This window comes from Pyrus communis, chromosome 9 (genome assembly GCF_041283825.1).
Source record: "Pyrus communis isolate YQ-2024b chromosome 9, ASM4128382v1, whole genome shotgun sequence".
Lineage (NCBI taxonomy): Eukaryota > Viridiplantae > Streptophyta > Magnoliopsida > Rosales > Rosaceae > Pyrus > Pyrus communis.
In genome coordinates, this window is record NC_142573.1 from 16,922,689 (window position 1) to 16,940,923 (window position 18,235).

The 18,235-nt window shown below is 37.1% G+C and overlaps 1 protein-coding gene and 1 non-coding gene across 2 annotated transcripts; one reads left to right on the forward strand and one right to left on the reverse strand.

Moving 5' to 3' along the window:
* Nucleotides 1–6,271: 6,271 nt before the first annotated feature.
* On the reverse strand, nucleotides 6,272–6,382 carry LOC137749096 (small nucleolar RNA R71). Its single transcript, XR_011070166.2, has one exon. It is a non-coding gene; the product is annotated as a small nucleolar RNA R71 (small nucleolar RNA).
* A 6,409-nt stretch (nucleotides 6,383–12,791) lies between these two features.
* On the forward strand, nucleotides 12,792–13,760 carry LOC148694346 (uncharacterized). The gene has a single exon (XM_088699379.1). The coding sequence runs from the start codon at nucleotides 12,880–12,882 to the stop codon at nucleotides 13,516–13,518; it is 639 nt and encodes a 212-aa protein (XP_088555505.1). The 5' UTR covers nucleotides 12,792–12,879; the 3' UTR covers nucleotides 13,519–13,760.
* The last annotated feature ends 4,475 nt before the right edge of the window (nucleotides 13,761–18,235 follow it).

Here is an 18,235-nt window from a genome sequence, read left to right on the forward strand (position 1 = left end):
AAGCTTGTGTTTGCATGTGAATGTTGTTTGTGTGAAGTGTGTGTGAATGCATGTGGATTAAAGAGTGAATGGTGGCTGAAATAATGATGGAAAACAGCTAGGAGAAGTATGGAATGCATGTGAAATGTAAAGGGAAAAGCTGGAAATGGCTAGGAAGGTCACGGCATAGACTTCTTTGGTGCAGAAATGGGTGTTGTTTGCATGTGAATTGAAGTTAGGGTGAATGATGATGAATGGATGTGGATTAAAAAATGAATGGTGGTGTAATGATGAAGTGTGATGGCTGAAAATGGCAAGGGAAATGCATGTGTTTGCAAGGCAAAGAGGGAATGTTGGTGTTTTTGTGTTGGTTTGAATGGTTTAATTAATGGGAGTGCATGTTTGAATGATTAAAGTGCATGTGGGTGAATATGTGGCTGATTTATGAAAGGAATGCATGTGTTGATGAAGTGGAAAGACAACTAGGTTATGAGGGGAATGCATGTGATGCATGGCAAGGTTTTAGAATGGGCTTAAAATAGGGTTGTTTTTGATGGAATGGATGGTTCTTTGCATGGCTATAAGGGAGAGAATAAGAGAGAATGGGCTAGGCCCTTTGTTGTATGTCCTAAATTGCATAAATGGCCTTCAATTTCGTCCATCCTTTTGGCTCCACGGATAAGCTATCCAATCCATGCCCAAAAATGCTCCAAATAGCCTCAAAATGCACTTTCTTGCTCCCTAAGCCCTTAGAACCTGAAAACACACAAAAGAAGCATAAAGAACTAAAATAACTAAAGAAACATAACGTAAATGTACGAGAACAAGCCATTTAAGGCGCATGAATATGCTCCTATCACTACACTAGTGGGTGAGGATCTTTAGAGGTTTTCAATTTTGGAAACTTGAAGAGGACCTAGGAGCACTCGTTCTCAACAAAGTGGAGGAGGCAAGGAGGGAGGCTAGGCTCAAGGAGTTCAAGGAGCAAAGAGCTTGGAGGTGGTCCATCCTTGGTCTAAGATCTAGATCAAGAGGTATAAAACTACTCCTAAACTTTGTTCTTCAATAAATTGTTTTTGATGCATCATAAATAAACCTATGAATCTTGAAGGGGATTTTCATGACTAGAGCTTTGATATTAATTGATGACATGCTTCCGTTGTTTTCGTATATAAATTTTGAATTGTATATGCATGCTAGTCAATAGAAATCCCACATAAATCTCATATTTTCCCTTCAAGTGGTATCAGAGCCTAGTTTTATATTTGATGTGTCCTTTTGGATTTTATGCATATGGGTATTAATTTTATGTTTGACATATTAGTTCTTCATTCAAAGTATGTTTATCTTTTGTTTTTCAAATGTTGAAAAATTGTGAATCAATAGTTGAAAAAGATATGTATGCAAAAGGTGTTTTGGATGCATGAATGAAGAGTGAGTTTAGAACAAATTTTGGGGTTTTGAATCATAGGGAGGGCACGGCAAAAGGGGTTTTTTTTTTTTTTTTGGCTATGTGTTTGTGTTTTGTTTTGAACCTCACACACACACTTTGAAGCTAGAAAAATGTGTTCTTGAAGTTCTTGGTTATGTTCTTGGTGTTCATGTTTTTGTTTTTTGAAAATAGTTTTATTTAAGTTCATAAATTGTTTTATGGATTTGGATGATATTCTTATCATCAATATTTATTACAAAAGGTTTTTTCAATCCTAGACTTCTTTAGGATATTTTAAAACTTTTTCCCTAATTTCCTTAAAGCAAAATCAAGTGCAAGCATAATTTGAATTCTTTTTCTTCTTTATGTTGAAATAATGCAAGGTGGGTGAGACCTACCCACCTCCCCCTTCATTTGGCCGGCCAACTCAAGTGGTTTTCCCACTTGAGGGTCCTTTTGTAATCATGAAACGTTTGGTATTACTTTTAGTATTTATGGTTTGACCCCTAACTTTTTCATATTTGCATTTAGACCCCTACTATTTAAAAATTGAAATGTTTGATTTTAATTTTGTTTAATGTTTAAACTCATCATTTAATTATGCCCATATGCACTAAATCTAATTGATTATGTTGCATTCCATTTAATTATTTAATGTGATTAAGTAGTTAGAAAATGGGTGACTATGGACTTATGCCTTAAACGATAATTGAGCTATGAGAAAAGGCGCTAAACTCAAATTGTTTGAACCTTGGGAATGTGTTTTAATTTCTATTTCAATTGGACCTTATCATGTTTGACATTAATCTATCTCTCCCTCTTAGTATGTGTAATTTGTAGGAATTTGTACAAATCGGTTTGTAATTCTTATTACTTCTTAATCTCTTTTAGTTAGTTGATTCCCTCTAGTACTAGACAAGAGTTTCTTTAACTATTGGTAAGGAGACATATTTAAAAGAGGGTTTTGACATGAGATAAAAAGATTAAATGGGTCCAACGCCCTAATTAGCAATGAATCATTGTCTTTCATTTCTAATGGCTCAATCAAAAATGTTTTAATTGAATTGAAAGCACGTAATTAAATTGACACAACCTCCCCGAGATCTTATTCAACAATGTTGGCTCGTTGTTGAATTAACCAATAAGTCCATGGTCATCCAAGAGCCTAAGATGACTATAAAGTCCAATTTCAAGGGAATACAAAAACCGTAGTAGTAGTAGTTACTTCCAATATTTGAAAAATTCGTTTTTGATATTGATTTGTTTTTTCTCAAAACAAATAGTTGGAGTATCATACGCTACTAAACTATAATGAATACAATTAGTAGTTATATGTATCTCCAATATTTTGAAAAATGTTTTGATAATGATTTGTTTTATGAAAACGAATAGTGGGGATATTGTATTCTACTAATTTCATTAAACTTTGGACTAGTAGTTATAATACTACACAATTTATTTGAATGTGTTTAAATAAATAAAATTGATGAGACCTTAAAATCCCTCAATCAAATACAATATTAAGTTGAAAGTGTAAGAGTGCTTTGAACACTTTTTTCGTGGCCTTCCACCATGGTAGACTCCAATCGTTTATGACTTGTACACCGCCTTCACCCTATCATGGGGGAGTACAAAGTGCATGCTTATACTCAGGAGGAGTCTATTTAAAAACATTTGATGTGGTGAAAGTAGGCAACAAGTGTAACCAACATCGTATCATCGTGAGGTTATATTTGGACCCCTATCTAAACCGGCATGGTGGGTAAGAACTTAACTAAGAAGAAATGGTGCCAACATCGTATCATCGTGAGGCATTATTCTCTAGAGGCCAATAAGATAGGTAATCACAAGAGGTTGTTGTGAATGGGTAAGTATACCCTCTCATATTATTTTTGCTAGCCGACATCGTATCATCGTGAGGTGGGCTTGGTAATAGTGAGCCTCCTATAACCTGCTAGGAGCTTTCTTTGAAATCTCCCGGATTCCATCTTGAGGGATATGGAATTTGCCAAAAATGGTGGGTGGTGTCATTTGGTTCAAAGACCCGAATCGTGTGACTTAATCAACAATCAAACTAATTTATTTTATTGTTTATGTATTTAGATATGGTTGGAAGCACACTCGCGAAAATACTCGACAAACATTGCCTAGAGGGGCACAATTTCCCATCATGGTATCGTAATGTCAAGATTCTCCTAACATTGGAGAAGATTGTTTACGTACTAGACAAAGCTCCACCTCACATACTGATAAGTCACATTTTGCATGCATTTATATCTTCCTTATTTGGCGTCTTTGTGTTTGTTTTGGATTAAACTAGTTGCATTTTACATTATTTGGTGTTAGTGTGCAGCCAAGTGGGAATTTGGATCAATGGGAAGGCAAAGGAAGTAAAAACATTCCAGAAAAGATGTGAAGTGTTAAGAGATGCAATTCGGCCATATTGGGTGATTCTAAACAAGGCAAAAACATTGAAGTCAGCTATGTGGTTCCAACACCAAAACATGCATTCACATGCATGTTCACAACCTTGGCCGTGCATTCTCATGTCATCCCATCATTTTATGCACTTCTAGCACCAAATCAGATTTCTCACACCTTGTGCCGTGCATTCCACTACTTGTCCATCTCCCTTTTGCGCCAAAAACATCCACTTCCATCACTTAATCCACTCAGCCACATTCACATGGATGATTCACAATCTGACCGTGCATTCCATTTCCCTTCTCCACTTCATCTTTGCAGAAATCCACATGCATTTTGATTAAACAAACCACATACCTGCAGATCATGTCCACTCCTTGCAGCCATCATTTCAGAAATCCATTTCATCCCATCATTCCATGTGATTCTAGCCCCCTTTGTCCATGCCGTGTGCTTTCTTCCCCTTTCCAGATTCGTACAAACAATTTCAAATGGCCAATTCACCTTTGCAGGTTCCACTCACTTGTTGAAGCAAGGGCACATGCTTCTTTGAATACATTAACACATACTTGCAGATCTTGTCCATGCCATGCGTCCACTACCTCAGAAACCCATCAATTCCAGCTCATTTTATGCTATTCCATCTCACTTGTGCAGATGGAGATCCAATCTGAGTGTTGGAGCCACATTCCTTTCTATAAAACAAGTCTCACTTCACACAACAAGGGGTTCCGCATTTTTCTTCTTCACTCAGTCCATTACACACGCATAACTTCTCCCATTTCACTTCATTTTCTGTCCATCTCTGTCCCAAGGGCAGAAACCATTCAACCATAACCAATCTACCTTCATCCGCACCACATTTGGAAAACCACCACCGAAGGCACTCTTCCAGGAATTCAACATCAGTTTTGCTTCAAGGGTTTCCTCTTATTAATTCTATGTTCATTCATGTTTTATATTTTTATGTTAAATCTTTTGTAAACATGAATTGTAACTAATCCTCCTATAGGGATTCGATGTAACCTTGCAAAGTTTGCCATGTAATTAAGTTAGAATGCTCAGTTTGTCCATCTATTTCTTGTTTCATTCTCTGATTTAATGGTGACTTAGTGTGTTGATTTTAATGTTTGATCATCATTTGAATTAATCACTAAGTTGTGTAGCCAAGATTAAAACACACATCATGCATAATCTTGGTAGATATGTGAATGAATGAAGGGAATGTTTAGCAAACATCCTGCCGAGTTATTCCCTTTGGTTTTATGAAAGTTTCTAGTGCATTACATACTCTTGATTATGAATCAAAGTTGCACATCACAACTAGGTTCATGATTAGAGACATTTGATCAAATCCACACATCATATGGTTGATCATGTCCAAGTGAAACAAACTCAAGAAATAGGTAGATGAAGGAGTACAAACTAACTTAACAAACATGGACTTGGTTTAGCAATGGTGAAACCGAATCCCTAGCTTCATCTCCATTGGTACTATCTCATTTTATTAGTTGTTGAGTCATTTATTTGTGTTTACTTTACTTTCTTATACTTTCAAGTTACAACAACAAATCTGCCTATTCTGTTTAGTTTGATTCATTTCATAGAGTTTTTGCAAAACAAGTAATTACATAGGTCCAATTAGTCCATGTGGATTCGACACCCTTGCTTGTGCCATTATACTAAATATATTCTAGCATTAGGAAGGAATAATACATCAACAAAAAAATGGCGCCGTTGCCGGGGACTGATTTCAGTCCCTTGTAATTGCTTGTTTGCTATTTAAAATTTGTTCATTTCATTGTTGTTTGCTAGTTAAACTTTGTTCTTTTCACTGTAGGTAGATTCTTGATTTTCATTCAAACTTGTGTTACTTTGTTTCAGGTAGTATATGTCAAATAGACTTGTTGAGTTAGGCCAAAGAATTGAACGGTTGAAGGGCCACACTTTGGACAACTTTGTGCCATCAAGTTCATCCATTAGCCGTGAGGAAGAGGAAGGGAATTCACCTAGTTCAACAAGTAAAGGATCTGAGCAATATAATTGGGAAAGAGAAGAAGAGATGGTGGGCAACCAAGATGAACTTCGAGCTTTGGAGGACTTTGCTCAACCAATCATACCAAATTCACCTTCATGCATCTTGCTGCCCACAGAAGCTAGAAACTATGATCTCAAATCTTCACATTTCCATATGTTTCCTTCATTTTATGGCTTACCTAATGAAGACCCTTTAGCTCATATTAAAGAGTTTTACAATGTTGTGAGTGGTTTACCTTTGCAGGGAGTAAGTGAAGCAAATTTGAGGATGAAAGTGTTTCCTTACACCTTGAAAGATAAGGCCAAGAGTTGGTTGATGACTCTAACACCAGGTTCCCTCACTACATGGGATGCCGTGGCTAAGAAATTCTTGGAGAAGTTCTTTTCCACTCAAAAGACAGCCACATTAAGGGGACAAATCTTCAACTTCAAACAAGATGATGGAGAACCTTTTAATGAGTGTTGGGAGCGTTTTAAAGGCCTCTTGATACAATGTCCACACCATGGGTTACCTTTTCACTTACAAATGCAAATTTTCTACGATGGACTAACCCAAACTTGTCAATCAACTGTTGATAATGCAGCAGGTGGAGCATTGAAGAAAAAGAATGCTCAAGAGTCATATAACATTTATGAGATGTTGGGGTCTAATGCTCAACACAAAGATTTAAGGGGTAAGAAAGTTGGAGTCTATGAAACAAGCTCTAATCATGATCTTTTGTTTCAGGTAGCTAACCTAGAAAGGAAGCTTGAAGCCGTGCTCAACATGGTGCCAAAATCAAATGAAGTGTGTGCCATTTGCAACATACCAAGCCATCCTACTCATCAATGTCCATCTAGGGAGGCTTATCCCGAATATGTTCAAGAGCAAGTGAACCTCATGAATTCTTACAATCAAAGGCCAAGGAATGATGTGTATTCCAATACATATAACTCAAGTTGGAGAGATCATCCCAACCACTCATGGAAGAACAACAATTTCCAAAATTTCCAACCAAAACCTGCCACTACTCTAGAGGATACGGTTAAGTTGTTAGCCCAAAACACCTTGCAATTCCAACATTCCACAAATAACACTCTCCAACAACATTCGACGGCTCTTACCAAAATGGAGACACAATTGGGACAGATTGCAGATGCCTTGAACCAAAGAGAGGTTGGAAAGTTTCCAAGCCAACCCGTGATACTCCAAAGGAACCAAGAGCAAGCCAAAGCAATCACTACACTTAGAAGTGGTAAGGTTATTGATAATAGAGTTGGCAAGGAAGTTACTAATGAATATGATCATGTGAATGCAGGTGTTACTCAAGGGGAAAATGAGAAACCAAATGAGGAACCAAGCCATGCTAATTCCTCACTTGAAGCACCAAATCTTCACAAGGCCGAGAAACCTTACACTTCACCAATACCATTCCCTGGAAGACTTGCCAAGAGCAAGCAGGATAAGTCATTCAAGGAAATTTTTGATATACTAAGCAAAGTGAATGTTAACTTACCTTTGCTTGATGTCATTAGGAACATGCCAGCATATGGGAAGTTCTTCAAGGAGTTAAACAGCTACAAAAGGAAGTATGGACCACATGAGAAGGTAGTGGTGTCTGAGAATGTGAGTGCAGTTTTGCAAAGAAAACTTCCACCAAAGCTCAAGGACCCAGGAAGTTTCTCTATCAACATCACCATAGGGGACAAGAAAGTAGAGAAGGCGATGCTTGATTTGGGTGCTAGCATCAACTTAATGCCTTATTCAGTGTACCTTCAACTAGGTTTGGGAGATTTGAAAGCCACCACTATTTCATTACAACTTGCAGACAGATCCGTGAAATATCCAAGAGGTATAGTAGAAGATATTCTAGTTCAAGTTGATAAACTAATCTTGCCTGCAGATTTTGTAGTGTTGGACATGGAAGAAGCTCCTATACATGATCGTGAGTTGCCAATATTGCTTGGGAGACCTTTCATGGCCACGGCCAAGACCATCATTGATGTGCAAAATGGACTCCTCACTATGACAGTGTTAGGAGAGACAGTTCAATTCAAAGTGTTTGAATCTCTTTCTCATCTTTCTTCATCTCTTGATTGTTATGCCATTGATGTACTTGATTCATTGGTATTCTCTAAGTTCTTGCAGGCACAATCGAATGAACCATTACAAACTGTTTTGAGTTAATCTCAAGATGAGTTTGATGAAGAAGATGCACTCATGGAAGAAGTAGCTGCCTTGGAAGCATTAGCATTGTATCCTTTGAATGTTTCACCTCTTTTAGAGCCTTTAGAACCATCAATGTCACATCTAACTCCTTCCACTGTTAAGGCACCAAAACTTGAACTTAAACCACTTCCACCACATCTAAAATATGCATATCTAGCTGAATTTGAAACTCTTCCAGTTATCATAGCTTCTGACCTCACCCCAAATGAAGAAGATAAACTAATTAGGGTGTTAAAAGAGTTCAAATCAGTTTTTGGTTGGTCTATTGCAGATATCAAGGGAATAAGCCCTACCATGTGCATGCATAGGATTCTTTTGGAGGAAGGGGCAAAGTCAACCCGTGAGCCACAAAGAAGACTCAATCCACACATGAAGGAGGTTGTTAGGAATGAGGTGTTGAAATTGTTAGATGTGGGGATCATATATCCCATTTCTGATAGCAAATGGGTGAGTGCTATTCAGGTGGTGCCTAAGAAGGTGGGAATCACTGTGATGAGGAATGAAAACAATGAGCTTGTGCCCACAAAGCCCACGGCCAGTTGGCGTGTTTGCACCGATTACAGGAAGTTGAATTCTAACACTAGAAAAGATTACTTTCCTATGCCTCTCATAGATCAAATGCTTGAGAGATTGGCAGGTTACTCACATTATTGTTTTCTGGATGGATACTCAGGTTACAATCAAATTGCAATCACTCCGGAGGATCAAGAGAAAACAACCTTTACTTGCCCCTTTGGCACATTTGCATATAGGATAATGCCTTTTGGACTTTGCAATGCTCCAGCAACATTCCAAAGATGCATGTTGGCCATCTTTTCTGACATGGTAGAAAGATTCATTGAGGTATTTATGGATGACTTCTCAGTGTTTGGTTCCTCTTTTGATGAATGTCTTAACCATCTCTCTTTAGTACTTCAAAGATGTCAGGAAACAAATTTGGTTCTCAATTGGGAAAAGTGCCAATTTATGGTGAAACAAGGAATTGTGTTGGGACATGTAATCTCTAGCAAAGGAATGGAGGTGGACAAAGCCAAAATTGACATCATCACCAATATGGTAGCCCCCACCACTGTGAAAGGAGTAAGAAGTTTTTTGGGCCATGCGGGTTTTTATCGTCGTTTCATTAAGAACTTTTCAATGATCACTCGTCCATTATGCAATCTGTTAGCTAAAGATGTTGTATTTCATTTTGATGAGGCTTGTATGGATGCATTCAATACTTTGAAATATGAACTAACCTCGGCCCCTATTATTATGGCACCAGATTGGTCGTTACCTTTTGAATTAATGTGTGATGCCTCTGACTATGCTATTGGTGCAGTTTTAGGGCAAAGGGTGAACAAGCTTCCACATGTGATCTACTATGCAAGCAGGACTCTGCATGATGCTCAACTTAACTATTCCACAACTGAAAAGGAGTTGCTTGCTGTTGTTTTTGCCTTAGAAAAGTTTAGGTCATATCTTGTGGGATCTAAAGTTATTGTGTTTTCTGATCATGCAGCCCTTAGGTACTTGATGACAAAGAAGGATGCTAAACACGCTTGATTAGATGGATACTTTTACTACAAGAGTTTGACTTGGAAATTCGAGATAAGAAGGGCAGTGATAATGTTGTGGCTGACCATTTGTCCAGGCTTAATGAAAACCATGGAGTTGGACAACCTTTGCCCCTAAATGAATCATTTCCAGATGAACAACTCCTTGTTGTTCAAGAACAAGAACCATGGTATGCGGATTTTGTTAATTATCTTGCTTGTGGTATAATGAGAAATGACCTTTCTTTTCAGGAAAGAAAGAAGTTCCTTGCCATGGTAAAGCACTACGTTTGGGACGAACCATATTTGTTTAAATATTGCCCTGATCAAATCATTAGGAGATGTGTCCCAGAGAGTGAGCAACAAAGCATTCTAACATTTAGCCATACATTGGCATGTGGAGGACATTTTGGTGCCAAAAAGACATCTCTAAAGGTTTTACAATCTGGTTTCTTTTGGCCTACTTTATTCAAAGATGCTTTTGATTTTTGTTCTAAGTGTGATAGGTGCCAGAAAATGGGGAACATTAGCCGAAGAAATGAGATGCCATTGAACAACATTTTGGTGGTGGAGCTCTTTGATGTTTGGGGAATCGATTTTATGGGACCATTTCCATCCTCTTTTGGCTACTTATACATATTAGTGACAGTGGATTACGTATCCAAATGGGTTGAAGCCATTGCTACAAGAACTAATGATCATAAGGTTGTGTTGAATTTTCTTAAGGATATGATTTTTTGTAGGTTTGGAACCCCAAGAGCTATTATTAGTGATGGTGGCAGCCATTTTTGCAACAAACCCTTTGAATCCTTGATGAAGAAGTATAACATCAATCACAAAGTGGCAACCCCGTACCATCCTCAGACCTCAGGACAAGTGGAAATTAGCAATAGGGAGATCAAGAACATTTTGATGAAGACTGTGAGCCCTACAAGGAAGGATTGGTCATTGAGGTTAAATGATGCACTATGGGCATATAGAACAGCATACAAGACCCCCATTGGCATGAGTCCTTATCGCCTTGTGTTTGGGAAAGCTTGTCATTTGCCAATGGAGCTTGAACACCGTGCATATTGGGCCATCAAGAAGTTCAACTTTGATTACAAGGATGCTGGAATAGCAAGGAAGCTCCAACTTAATGAGTTGGAAGAGCTTAGAAATGAGGCATATGAGAATGCCAAAATCTACAAGGAACGGACTAAGCTCTATCATGACAAGGCCATCCTAAGGAAGGAGTTTCACCAAGGTATGAAAGTACTTTTGTATGACTCACGTTTGAGACTTTTTCCAGGTAAATTGAAGTCTAGGTGGGTGGGACCATTCAAAGTGTTACAAACATTTCCCCACGGAGCTGTGGAGATAGAGAACATGAAGAATGGCACCTCTTTTAAAGTCAATGGGCAGCGATTGAAACCGTACTTGGAGAAAGTGGAGGAAGAGCCAGTGTATCAAGTTGTAGATTTTCTTGAGTTTACAACACCATGAACAAGCTACCATGTCTTGCCTAGACATTAAATAAAGCGCTTGCTAGGAGGCAACCTAGTGTGGTTTGTGTTCTTTCCTTATTTTGTGTTTATGTTATTTCCATTCCATATTCTTTGCTTATTTACTTTGCATACAATTTTAAGCATCGAGGACAATGCTTAGGTTAGGTTTGGGGGTGTGGGATGGAAGGTTTGTGTTTTGTGTTTGTTTTATGTGTTAGTTTTGGTTAAGGGTGTTTTGCTTACTAATATGAATGTATATGAGGGCTATGTTTGAAAACAAACGATTGGGTTGCTATGAAAAAGTGTTGCATCTTGTTGTCATGTATAAAGCTTTAACTCTTGAAATTATGATCATGGAGGTACCATACTCAAATTCTGGAAGAAGAATAGTGGAGACTACCCTAGTGAGTTATTTTGAGCCTAATTGCTTCTTTGAGAGGGTTTAAAGTGTTTCTACTCCTATCTTTTTCTTTCAATTTCACTTTAAATGATCTCATTACTTCTATTTCGTTTGGATGCTAAGAATCATTCTCCTTTGCAGATACCATGTATTCAGTATCATTCATGAATGAACTCAATGAGATGATGTTAGGCTATGCATGTTTAACTACTAAAAGGCTTACATCCTACCCATTTGTGTGCTCCATTCACCCTTGTTGCAACCAAACACTTTAGCCTAACTCTTTCATCACCCACACCATAATCTACCCATTCTAGCCCATTACAAGCCATCCCTTATAGTTTGGGGAATACCAATGTGATGAAGACTAAGGGCAGATTGAGTTATAGAGCAAGATTGTGGCGTGTACCGAGGGCACCTATGTTGAAAATGTTTCTTAAAAAAAAAAAAAAAAAAAAAAAAAAAAAAAGAGAGGATCAAAGTGGATACAAATTCCAAATCGCCTCATTATAAAGCATAGGGCCTGGACGCCAAAAACAAAAGAAGACAAATGCCAGTGAAGAGCCTCAAAGACACTTTGGTATGCCCCAAACTCTAGTATTTCGTATCAAGTCTTTCATAACCTATACCCTAAGCCTTGCATTACAACCTTGAGAAAGACCTAGCTGATCATTGAGGATGTATTCATGGGTGATGGTAAGTGTGTGTGTTATTTATATTCTTAGCATTTGATTCATTTCATGAGATCTACTCAGAAACTGTGCTGCCATTTCAGATTTCATATGTGAGAATTTTGATTCCATTTACATAATTTCACTCATATATGTTGTGGAGAGACTAAACCTTAAGATCTGAGTGAGAACTTGAGTGGAAGCTGTGAGGAGTAGAGTTGAGGCGAATTCTATCTGAAGCATTTGGGTATGGTGACCTTGAAGTTGTAAGACATGGAGAAATATCTTTATACATTACAATTGATACGATTCTTTGGAGTGGAAAACTTTTAAGTTTGAATGTAAAACAAAATCTTCATTGGTTCTTATTAGTTTGTTTAAAGCTTGTAGTAACCAAGTTGTTTGCAGATTTGGTAGATGTTTGTGGGTGTCAGCACTGTAAGCCCTCAGGAGACACAACTCCTCCAACTAGGGACACCTAGGGGTTCAAAGGCTTGTTGCACATGCCACAATCTTGCTTGTCCAATTAGTCCATGTGGATTCGACACCCTTGCTTGTGCCATTATACTAAATATATTCTAGCATTAGGAAGGAATAATACATCAACACATACCTCTTGGCCCTTCGGCCACTGAGGATGAACGTGCTAAGTTTGACAAGCACATTGAGGATGACACACAAGCCAAGTGCTATCTGTTGGCTTCCATGAATGAGGAGCTACAGAGACAGCACGAGGGCATGGACAGTGCATTTTCCATAATACTCCATCTTACGGAGTTATATGGTGAAGGGACGCGCAACCGTCGCTTTGGCACTGTCTGTGAACTTGTGAAGACCAAGATGGTCAAGAGGGCTCCAGTGCATCTACATGCACTGAAGATGATAGGATTCATTGAACAACTGGAGAACCTAGGTACTCCACTTGACGGGGAATTGGCCCAGGACTTTATATTGGTTTCTCTTTCTGATTCATTCTCACAGTTCGTAATGAACTACAATATGAATAAAATGGATAGTACTCTCTCTGAGTTACTAAACATGTTAGTAACTGCTGAGAAAACTATGATGAAAGAGAACGTTGTAGGGACTTCTGCAGTAGCCTACAACAAGCCATCCTCTTCCAAGTCTAAGCCGCAAGGCAAAGGCAAAGGGAAGGAGAAGAAGTCACCCACTCTTAAGCCGAAAGGGGGAGTGAAGAAAAAGAAGGCAATGGAGCCCAAGGGGGCTTGCCACCACTGTGGAAAGGAGGGGCATTGGAAGAGGAATTGCAGGTTATACCTTGCAACTCTTAAGGACAAGCCACAAGGTATGGTTTATGTTCTTATCTTCAATTCTAATTGTTAGATCTTCTAAATATTTATATTTGATATAAAGTGCTAATCACTTGTATAATTGTATATAGGTGGAGGAGCTAAGTAGAAGAGGAACAAGCAAAGAAAAGAGTGGAGAAGGGTTCGGTCACCATGTTTTTGCTTACTACTTGGGAAGTTTGTTTAGGCATTTAAAGATTGTCTTTAAACTTTCTTATTGTGTTAAGAACTTATTATGTGGCTTCATATGATGGAAGACCACTATTAATGCCTAAATGTTTGAAGGTACTTAAATAAGTCTCTAAATGTTTAGAGCGAATTCCTTTTAAGTTAAACATTGTGAATGTTTGTGTTATCATATTAATGTAATGTGATGAATGCCTTCTAATAAATAAAATATTTCCTTAAAGTAATGTTATGAATTGAATATTGTCTTGTTGTATCCTAGATGAGATACATGATTATAATGATATTAGAAATAAGAAAAAAACGTTTCTTATATGGTTATCACTTAAACCACAATAATCAAGATCACTCTTGATTCAATTAGTAGTTTTGAACAATTAATTGGACATTCTTAAAATTGTTTTAAAATGTCAAGTGTGTTAGTGATTAAACCAAAAATGAAGTGTCTAAATCAATAAAATGTTTAAAGATTTTAGTCACTTAATAACAAGACATCAACTTAGTGAAAAGTGAAACAAATGAGCTTGAAAGGTTTTAAAGCTACTACACAATGTCCTCAACCCGTATACTCCACGTTTATACATTTTTTTGAATGTATGAAATGATTTTTCATTAAAGTCATGAGAAATAGTAGGAGGTGAGAAATTGGATATAAACTTGAATATGATTGGTTTATAGTTGTCTAAATAATAATAGTACTTGACTATTATTGAGAGTTTATAATTTTAATTGTTAAAAGACTCAAGCTCTACAAAACGTTAATATTCTATGTTGTGTAACATTCTAAAGAATAGTCTTTGAATGTAGGTTTCGTCAACCTAGCATAAAATGGTTATATGTTGGGAGTTGTCCATCATTCTCTTTTAAGAGAACAAGCTAAATAACAAAGCATATGGACAAGTTTATGAAACAAAAGGGGATAGTTTCAAAATGAGTCACAACATATAGTTTAACAACAAGACAATCCGAATTCGTCACCTTATGTAACTATAACGCTCTATGTAGTTTTGATAAAGAATTATATCAACCACCTAGAAGGAATGATTGAGTTTCTATATCCTTAGTAGAAGCCATGCTTTCACTAAAGACTTGGATAATTCTTATATGACTACATTAAAGTCTTAGTATGACTAAAACTTGAAGTATGGTGTATGACACCATTTAAATGATTCATTTAAATAACTTGTGTTAGCTAGCGTTGTTGATAGTCTCAAAATTGTTGAGACATCATTAATAAGCTAATGGATCTCAATGATTGTCAATAGATCCAAAACAAGTTAGTGGGAGCAATATGCATTCAAATCAAGAAAATTTAAGTGTTAAGTTTTTGAATGAATGCTAAGTTACAACAAGCCCAGTGGGAGTGATGTCATAATTTGAGCAACAAGATATGAATAAAGTCTATTTGATAGACTTGATAAAACATAGATGTTACTCGAAAAATGACAAGACATGACACGGTCAATTTTAAAGTATAAACTTGAAATTGGACTTATTGATATAGCAAGGCTATCTCAAGGAAGTTATATGGGGAAATTAAATCTCAAATGTTGAAGATTTAAGAAAGCATTTTCCTATATGATAGAAAATCACTTTCATAACCCTTATAATGAATGTGTCATAAAATCACAAAATGGACACATGTATGGACTTATGAGTAAATATCCAAAAGTGAAAAACCACGTGGGTTGTCACTTTTAGATATTACTATAGCCCAGGATCAGAACCATAGCAACTGAAAGAGTATTATTGCCTTTAAGAAAGGAACATCAGAGTGGGACTCTAGAAGCGTGCATTCACTTAGGTTATGAACCAAAGTGAAAATAATCCATTTTAACAAATGGAACTTCATAATGAATGAAGTACTAATCATATGAATGTATTGATAATATTGTACTACAATGGTCTCAAGGATTGGAGCAAAGTTTGTATAAAGTATACAAACAAAATATATGTCGATATATTGTTTTAGAAACTGCTTCAAAAGGTGTTTTGAAAGGAAGGGGTTCTTTTAGAACCAATGATTGAATCCAAACCATAAGGATTTTAGTAGGATACTACGACGTAATGGGGTGATAGCTCAAGCCATGGAATCAAGGTCTCATCAAAGTATTCGAACACAAGAAAGAGACATCATCAAAATGTTTTAGAAACATTTGATAAGTAAATCCCTTTTAAATTAAAAGGTGATTAATACATAACCAAGTTAACCTACGAGCATAAGCTCACTCAACTAGCATGTATAAGATACACTAGTGATTGACTTTAGTGCAAGTGGGAGATTGTTGGAAATATGCCTTGAAAGTCAATCTTTGGAAGAAACCTTTCCGGACAATGAATTGATGTATATATGACTCTTATACATCGGAAGGCAAAGATACTAATTAGGACTATCTCAATGAACAAAATATGTCCTAAATAATGAATCCATGGACAATGGATTGATGAAAGAAGTAATCTAATGATGTTAGACTACAGAGACCTTCTTCTCATAACCATCATGTCCAAAAAGGTTCCTGGTCATAGGATTGTCGGAGGGATACTGACAATGCATAAACTGGTACATACTATGTCCGCTTCAAATGGAAGGATGGAAAGTCTCATCCCATTCGTGTAGTGACACTAAGACAAGTATGTAGGTGCTCATTAAGGGAATGAGTTCACTGAAGACAATCGAACGAGAGTACTTGCATGGAGGTCTACTCACATGTCAAGCAAGTAACTTTGAAGTTTGGAATAATGTAAGTAATCCTTTGACCTGAGACATCATAGATGTCTAATGGTTAGGTCCTTGATCATTGATCATGTCAAACGACATTCCATTGGAGTGTCCACGGCATTGTTGGGGTCAAGTTATCTAAACATGTAGGCATGTGAATGATCAACAAGGGATCTCTGATCCTCGTTATGAGAGGAAGAATACTCTGAGATATGATTCGGGAATCTTCGGCCGAAGTCTCGAGCGTAATAAAGGAAAGCTTTCCTATGCGACTCAATTGAATCATATAAGAATGCATAATCACATTAGGGGTTTGACATAGTATATCCATACCCTAGTGATGTGATTGAGAGTATTGTTTTAGAGAAGGATCGAATTACATTGTAATTCCAACTGAATAGGTTCTCCGAATGAACTTCTACATTAGCTTGGGTAGCCATGATATATGTTTAGATGTCACTCATGGCTTGTGAGTTCTTCTAGATGATTAAATGCAGTCATCAAAGAAGAAGGTGAATTAAAAGTAAGTTTTAATTCACTAAGTGGATGGATTAAATATAATCAATTGGATTGGTGCCAATCACCTCACTGCCTTGCTAATTAGAACCTAAAAGATTGTTCACCAATACACTCTTGTAGTGAGTAACTAATGGATGATGGAAATAATTAATTGGATTAATTAAGTGTTGTGATTAATTTAGAAAGTCTAAAGAAATCATAAAAGCGATAAAAGATCGTTTTGGGCTTAAAGAAATGTTCGGGTTTAATTGGGCCCATTGGGCCTAAACCCATTGGGCTTTTATTCAAGCATTGGATGACTTGAAATAATAAAAGCCCAAGGCCCAAACAACAATAAGAAGGCCGGCCAAAGAGAGGGAGAGAGAAGGTCAATTGTTGACTTGTTTCTTTATGTTATAAAGGGAACTTTATAATGAAAGTTTCAAAAGGGGTTTTTGTGTGTTCAAAACAACAAAAGAGAAAAGAAAATAACTTTTTCTAACACTCAAAGGGCCAGCCACCATAGGGGGATTTTTAGCTAATCATCTTATCACCCCTTTGGTTATTCCTTCATCCTTCTTACTACACTAGTGGGTGAGGATCTTTAGAGGTTTTCAATTTTGGAAACTTGAAGAAGACCTAGGAGCACTCATTCTCAACAAAGTGGAGGAGGCAAGGAGGGAGGCTAGGCTCAAGGAGTTCAAGGAGCAAAGAGCTTGGAGGTGGTCCATCCTTGGTCTAAGATCTAGATCAAGAGGTATAAAACTACTCCTAAACTTTGTTCTTCAATAAATTGTTTTTGATGCATCATAAATAAACCTATGAATCTTGAAGGGGATTTTCATGACTAGAGCTTTGATATTAATTGATGACATGCTTCCGTTGTTTTCGTATATAAATTTGGAATTGTATATGCATGCTAGTCAATAGAAATCCCACATAAATCTCATATTTTCCCTTCACCATCTGGCTTGCTCTGGCTGATTGTTTCGATCACCAGAAAGACATTTACTTGCTAGAAGTAAGACATGACTGGCAGCATTTATGCTTCCAAGACTTTAAGTCCATGAATGAATACAACTCGGAAGTTTGTAGAATCCGATCACCACTTAAGTTCTGTAAAGTAGACTTAACATACGAGGATCTTTTGGAGAAGACCTATTCGACCTTTAATACCACTAATATTGTCTTGTAGCAACAATATAGGGCACAAAAGTTCACCAAATTTTCAGATTTGATCTCTGTTTTATTTTTTACTGAAAACCAAAATTAGCTTTTGATGAAGAATCATCAAGCTCGACCTGCTTGTTTGAACGATTCGCCTGAAGCACATGTGACTAATTTTAGC

Bases quoted from the DNA above. Each gene is read 5' to 3' on its own strand.
- LOC148694346 (XM_088699379.1), top strand. From the start codon at position 12,880: ATGAATGAGGAGCTACAGAGACAGCACGAGGGCATGGACAGTGCATTT.